General features: G+C 38.5%; 1 protein-coding gene across 1 annotated transcript; it reads right to left on the bottom strand.

Moving 5' to 3' along the window:
* Positions 1-597: 597 nt before the first annotated feature.
* On the bottom strand, positions 598-1,876 carry LOC113524016 (C-C motif chemokine 4 homolog). The gene is made up of 3 exons (XM_026910130.3): positions 1,767-1,876; positions 1,203-1,314; positions 598-948 (listed from the first exon to the last, which is right to left on the bottom strand). The coding sequence occupies exons 1-3, from the start codon at positions 1,834-1,836 to the stop codon at positions 825-827; spliced, it is 306 nt and encodes a 101-aa protein (XP_026765931.1). The 5' UTR covers positions 1,837-1,876; the 3' UTR covers positions 598-824.
* Positions 1,877-7,587: the final 5,711 nt, after the last annotated feature.

The raw sequence follows: 7,587 nt of genomic DNA, 5'->3' as shown, positions 1-7,587 counted from the left end.
GCTGCAGCAGCAATTTCACATTGCTGCCTATTTGTTCATCTGGACAGATGTTCATATATTTGGTCATTTAGCGTATAATCATTGATAGTATAATCATTGTATAATCATTAGATAGTTTATTTAACATTTATAGAAGGAGTCTTCAGCAGGGGCATATCTAATGGCCTATGCCACCTGACCATGAAGCATGGAGTGTCTATGGCAGCCCATAGAACCGTCTGGTAAAAAGTTGTTCATCTAGACCTTTCCTCCTACAGTCAGAGAATTCCACCACTGTCTGTGGTCAAAACATACACATCATGAGTGAAACTACAAATCACTCTTGAATCCCTTTGCCTAAAGTTATGGCGCTGCTTTCCTGTGATTGTAGCGTGTCTATGAATGTGTGTTTGGGTGCTTGGCCCCCTGCTGTTGCAAGCTATAACCCTAATATTTTACTTATTATTTTATTTATATATTTATTGCGATCATTTTTTACATTGTTGCTATCAAAGTTGTGACATGAACATTTTTTAATGTCTTTCGACATATCCAACATGTATTTCCTTTTTTAAACATGAAAAACATGTGACTTTTTTAAAACCAGAAACAAAGCCATAATGCATAAGTAAAAAGTCCTTTAATAGATATATGAGATAAAATGACTTCATGCCCACAAGCTGTAGATTAATTGAGGTAAATAATGCTAGACTGCTTTAAGCAAGAGTTTATGAGTGAATATGATTCATAATTTTTTAAAAAGCGCTATTCCTCATGTCCAAATACAGCAAATGATACATAAAAAAGTACATTTTGTACTAATTTTATATTAATGGAGAGAGGATTTAAGCACTCGGTTGATTTTGGGTCAGGCTTGCGAAAAGGCGCTGGTCAATTGTATTCATGTGTTTCCGCACCCACTCGACGTCGGAGTCTGCACACACCTGACGGCCGCTCTTTAGGATAAAACTGCAGAGGAGAGAGAAGATATACATCGGTGTATAACTGCAATAAAGACAGAAATCTAACACTCTCACACGTCCCAAACCTCCAAGATAATTTAAACTTTTATTATAATAAATTTCAAATACTATCAGTGTAATTTAGAGTTATATTCTATTAAATTTATATATTTTATATAATCATAAGGGTTATATATGGAGAGGAAAAGACATCAATTTTCTTAATATTTATTAAAATTAAACAAAGATATGAAAACTTACACGACTCCAGCTTTTGGACATTCACGTCGAGTTTCTTTATACTTTTCAATAACTTTTACAGGGATTCGATTCATATGGAATGTGAAACAGCACGAATCTGGTGCATTTGCATCTGTGAGAAGAAAAAATGACTTGTCAATCATGGCTTTGTAAACATGAGATGAATTTATATCTGGTATAAAATGTTTACACTGTAACTGTTGTACATATTAGAGATGTTCTTTGCAATTGATGGCAAATTGTTGTCATACGAGAGGAATAAAACACTTGCAGATGTGCTGTTATAGGAAAATAAGCAACTTTGGGGTGGAAATGGTAACTCTACTTCATCACGCCACCTCGTAACTCAGTATCTGACGAGTACACAGTGGTTTATTAACGCTGGTTAATTCTCTTTTTAGGGAATTCAGCATCATTATAAACCAGGGATAGTGAGTAGTGACACCATTCTAGTTGTTTATACTACTAGTCAACTATCTTACTAGTGCTTAAGTCACTGCATCTATACAAATGTACATAGTAATATATACAAATAAAAGATTTTAAAGCTTAACTTTATCTTACTGTGGGCCATTGTGAAGGACTGAATGCAGGCAAGAACCAGCAGAACTAGCAGGAGAGAACGAGAGAACATGACCTCAGCTGCTGATGGTGATGATGATGAAAATGATGGTGATCACAATTCAAAAGATCATATTAATGCAGATATCACTTCTTTTATATAGTATTATAAGCTGATAAGAGGAGGTGGAGAGTGTGGTTTGAGTAAGGGGCAGTTTGTAGGAGACAAAACGTTCCACTTTGACTCAGAGAGATCTAAAGAGCACCACTTCCACAGGAAACCTGGCTGTGGTTTTCATCTAATGCGAGAAAGATCTGAGCAACAGTTCATAGCCAAACATACATCTGCATTAAATAAAATAATTGTAAATAAGTGCAGCTTCATTGGAGCGAAACAGTAGATTAACCAATACAGCTCATCACACACACACTACACAAGAGATAATCAATAATTATTATTAAATGTGCCTAATTATTAGCATGGCCTGTACTTGTTTATTCCCCTCACTGGGTTTGTAGTGTGAAGTGCTAAAAACAATATTCTGCTTCATTTTCAGCTTTGAATCTAGATTGAAAAAATGGAAGAATAGAATTTTTAAAAAGTTAGTTAAATTAGTAAACTAAAACTATTTACATGAATAAGACTGAACATCTGAGAGAGAAAGAGTGCTGTGAGAAAAAAACTGCAAATTGTGCTTTGTGGTCAACAGAAACCTGTGTGTTTGGGGGGGGTATGTTAGTGGGGATAAAGGTGGTGATAGAAATAGTGATTAGCGTGCTATTTTGCACGTCAACACACCACACAGCATGTTTACATGAGTCTGTCTTTTACATGAACATGGTGACAATGTGGGATGTTAAATAAGCCACCAGCTTGACGTTAATGGCTAACAAACTAGATCAGGGGTATTTAACTAAAATTCCTTGTTTACAAAGGTCCAGATAAGTGATTAACACGACAATTCAATGTGCTGTTGTTTTGTTTGGCATAGTCATGCTTGACATTACCACGTTTGACTCTGAAGGGATGAGACACCTCTTTTGAATTTGATGCATGGAGAATAAACTCATACTTTTCCGTCCAAACGTCTTTAAACATTCTGCTTTAAACATTCTGCTAAACAACAAGCCATGTCATCACTTCAGTAATCACAGAGAAGAGGGTAAATAAAAACGCTTCCCTTTTAGAAAACTGCTTCCATCTAAATAATTTACACAATAGCATGTGATTGGATAAAGCAAAAGATAAAGCACAATAGCAAAAGATCGTCAGAAGCTGCAAAAAAGTTCATGTTTAGAGCTGCTAAACTGCCGGCATTTTTGTTTGTTTGTTTGTTTTGTTTTGTTTTGGTTTTTTTTGTTTGAGTGAAATGAGCGCTGTTGCCTCACACCTCCGAGGTTGGGGACTCGATTCCCGTCTCCACCCTGTGTGTGTGGAGTTTGCAGGTTCTCCCCATGCTTCGGGGGTTTCCTCCGGGTACTCCGGTTTCCTCCCCACTCCAAAGATGTGCTCTAGGCCAATTGGTGTTTCCAAATTGTTGGCACCCCATCCAGAATGTCCCCCGCCTCGTGCCCAGAGTCCCCTGGGAGTGGCTCCAGGCTCCCCGTGACCCTGTGTAGGAAAAGCAGTACAGAGAATGGATGGATGGATGGATGGAGTGAAATAACTGAAAGACTTTGCTGGCTCTGAATCCGGACCACAGTCTGCCAGTTGCTGACCCCTGAACTGGTGGCTTAGTGATTAAGACTTTGGCCTACTGATTGTGGAGTCCTAGGTTCAAATCCCTGTCTTGGCAACCTGCCACTGCTGGGCCTTTGAGCAAAAACAATAAATGGTGGAGGCATTATGTGTTTGGGTTGTCCATCTGAGATTCTTGTTGCGATATCTCAAGGACAAGTAGTTAAATGTTTGTAGGCTTTATATGGAATTATTATTGTAACCAGCAGATGAACTGATTAGATGTTGGAATTGATCCATACAAGGTCAAGGTCACAGCAAGGTCCATCCATCCATTTTCCATACTGCTTATCCTACACAGGGTCACAGGGAGCCTGGAGCCTATCCCAGGGAACTCGGGGCACAAGGCGGGTGCGAGTCCATCACAGGGCACAATCGCGCACACACTCACACACTATGGACAAACCCTGAAGCGCAGGGACAGCACGCAAGCTCCATGCACGCAGGGCGGAGGCGGGAATCGAGTCCCAAACCCTGGAGGTGCGAGGCAACAATGCTAACCACTAAGTCATTGTGCCCACCACTACAAAAAGCCCAAATGCTTGAAATCATTTTTTTTTCAACAGCTTGCTTCATGTTTGAAGTATATTTTAAGGGTGTTTCTGGTGTACAAATTAGTAATTATTAGGACTAGACTTGGTGGTGGTGGTGATGATGTCTCCATTAATGCTGTTTTCATCAAGTTCCACTTGTTCACAGTGTACTAACCTCCCCAACAGGGTATTTAGGCTGATGGTACCCTTAGACCCTGGCCATGTAAACCAGCATGAGGATGTGTTTTTGATAGACACTACTCTGGATAAGGCTTCTGCTACATTCTGTGAAAGTAAATGTAAGAACCTCAGCCCTCAACTGCTCATACTGTTGGATCCTGTCTCAGCTATAAGCCACTTTGGAGACTAAAAGTACTAACTGTAAATGTAAATGTTTTTCAAAATCAAATTTAGGCTAATTACATGCTAACGATTTTAGTTTAGAAGAACATTTTCTGAACATAAGGATTTAGGAACATTTTGTGTTCAATCTGCTTTCTTTGGGAGAGTGAATAATTCTGCATTTTAATTTGTCATGGTTTTGATAAACTCAACCTGTTCTATTTTGTAATATTACGAGTGAAGTGTGTGGTAAAGTGGCTTTGTCAAATAAACCCATGACCTAATTTACTTCCTGTCCACCCCTCCCCCACTCTTCTCTTACTCTTACTCATTTCTATAAAGCTCTTACACTCCACTCTATAATCCACTGACCACTACACGTGTGTGTGTGAGTGTGTGTGATTCTCTCAGTATGAATAGTATAAGTAACTGATTATAAGTAAAAATAAAACACTGTGTGAGTCATGCTGTTATAGTAAAATAACCAGTGATAAGGTGGTGTGAGGAAGTTACTGAATCCACCCCAAAGTTGATTATTTTCCTATAACAGCACATCCCCAAGTGTTTTATACCTCTTATACCACAGCGATTTGCCAACAATTATTTTTTATTTATTAAATAACGATGCATCTTACTTTTGATTTGTTTATAGTTACATTTAATGTTTTGTGAAACAAGTTACTTCCTGTTTTCACTTACGTTATAGCAGCTATAAACAGTCATTTCCTCACCAGCCTCTCTTAATTCTCTCTCAGTTGAAGTGAATAAGACAAAAAAAATGCAGTTTGTCATGTTACAGAGGTACAGTTACAGGTTCACCTCTGACTGTTATAAAGCCTGAAACTGTTAAATAAAAATTTTTTTAAAAAATTAAGTTGCTCTGAATAAAAGTGTCTAAATGCTATAAAAGCAAATATAAGTGTGTTCAGTAAGGATACTAAATCCTTAACCTTTAACCTTTAAATTATCCAACCATCCTCCATACTGCTAATCCTACACAGGGTCACGGGGAGCCTGGAGCCTATCCCAGGGGACTCGGGGCACAAGGAGGAGGACACCCTGGATGGTGGTCCAGTCCATCGCAGGGCACAATCACACACACACACACACACACACACACACACACACACACACACACACACACACACACACATTCACACACTATGGACAATTTGGAAATGCCAATCAGCCTACAACACATGCCTTTGGACTGGGGGAGGAAACCGGAGTAGGCCGGTGTAGGCCGGAGTAACTCTGCACATGCAGAACGGAGGGGGAAGTGCTAACCAGTAAGCCACCATGCATCCTTTGCAAAATTTTTCTTTCTTTCTTTCTTTCCTTCTTTATTTCTTTCTTTATTTATTTATTTAAGATAAAAGTCATTTTTTCAGAAACTGACTTTTCTTCATGAAGACCAGTTAAATTTCCACTGAAGGTCAAAATGTTAACATACTCTTATCAACATGGGGACATTTGGTCCTTGCACACACACACACACACACACACACACACACACACACACACATGCACGCACACACTAAAAATTACTCTAAATAGAAAAGGTGTGAATTCTGCTTGTGAGGGTAACAAAAATGTGATACACAAGAAGGAAGTTTCAAAACTAATACCTCTATAAAACACACACACACACACACACACACCATGTCTAATCACACCCTCCCACCACAAACACAATTTACATGTCATGTTAGATCACATGAGAAGCTTGAACTCTTTGAACTCTTTGAAAGTAATCACATTTATTAAAGATTATACAGAAATTTCTTTCACAACACCAGATTATCACTAGATTCATTTTTCATCACCATTTCAATTTAAATAAGTGTAATTGTTTTGTTTCTCTGCTGCGGATTTAGGTATTTTAAATATTCGGGTTTATTATCCTCCAGTTCTCAGTTTGACTGTTAGAAAGGTTGAAGCACCAAGACCACAAAGAGTTGCAAAACCACACTGACAGAGGTCATGGTCTTCTTTACTGCATTACAGATGAAGAATGGAAACAGAAACCACCACTTGAGGGAGCTGCTGTTCAGGGTGTATAGAGAGTCAACACACACACACACACACAAACACACACACACACACACACACACATACACAAACACACACACACACTAGTCATTTTTAGTGAGTGCGGTCATTTGACTTGGCTAACTAATAAGAGTCGACTCTTTCAGCTCCTTGTGTGTGTGTGTGTGTGTGTGTGTGTGTGTGTGTGTGTTTGAGAGAGAGACAGAGAGACTAAAACACTAAAAAAGAAAAAACTCACAAAAATTTGCAGTTTGATCCTCGTGGGAATACTGTCTAACACACACTGATGATGATTAAACATTAGTTTTATCCTACGGGCATGTTTTTGGGAGGTTGGAGGAAACTGGAGAACCCTGCAGAAACCCACATGGACACAGGGAAAACATGTACAGAACCTCCACACAGACAGTAACCCGAGCTCAGCATCGAAGCGGAAACCCTGGAACTGTGAGACAGCCACCTTATGTGTGACATCAAGTGTAAAAGTCAGATATGAAAATAAAAAATGTGGAAAATGTGTAGAGGTGAAAAAAAAAAGTTCACTGATTCACCTAAAAAAAAAAATTTACATGATGTCAGGTGCAACTTCAGGCTATAGCACAGGGAAGTGTTTTTCAGCCACATGATCATGTGTGAAAATGTGAAATGTACACACACTCCTGGGCAAAAAAAAAAAAAAAAGGCCAAGCCCAAAATGGCAAAATATGAAGCTTTTAATGGTCTTAACAACAAATCATTGGTCAGGAAATGAGCAGGAATTAAACTAATAGATAAAGGAAGTTAGCAGGCGAGAGCTTTTCCCTTTGATTTCTGTAAATGTTTAAGCCTCGCGGCTCTTGATGAGCTGCATCAGGTGTGACAGATAACCAAATAATCACTAATGTTTTAAGAAAAACATCCCAGAAGATATTTTTGGAAAGTTTTGTTCACTCAGGCATGTGTTAGTTTGAATTTTACATCATTTTAATCATGATCATGATTTTACCTTTGCATACAATAAGACTATAGAAGTGAATTTCCCTGTTTCTAGTTTTTTCCCCAAACAAACAGCAAAATTAAACCAGTGAACGGAGGCACAGGAGCTCTCAGGAGTGCATCTGTTTCATTCCTGCTCATTTTCTCACCAATAATTTGTTGTGAAGATCATTAAAGACCATTA

Source organism: Pangasianodon hypophthalmus, chromosome 4 (assembly GCF_027358585.1).
Source record: "Pangasianodon hypophthalmus isolate fPanHyp1 chromosome 4, fPanHyp1.pri, whole genome shotgun sequence".
In the NCBI taxonomy this organism is placed as follows: Eukaryota; Metazoa; Chordata; class Actinopteri; order Siluriformes; family Pangasiidae; genus Pangasianodon; species Pangasianodon hypophthalmus.
This window is presented reverse-complemented; position numbering and strand designations above follow the sequence as displayed.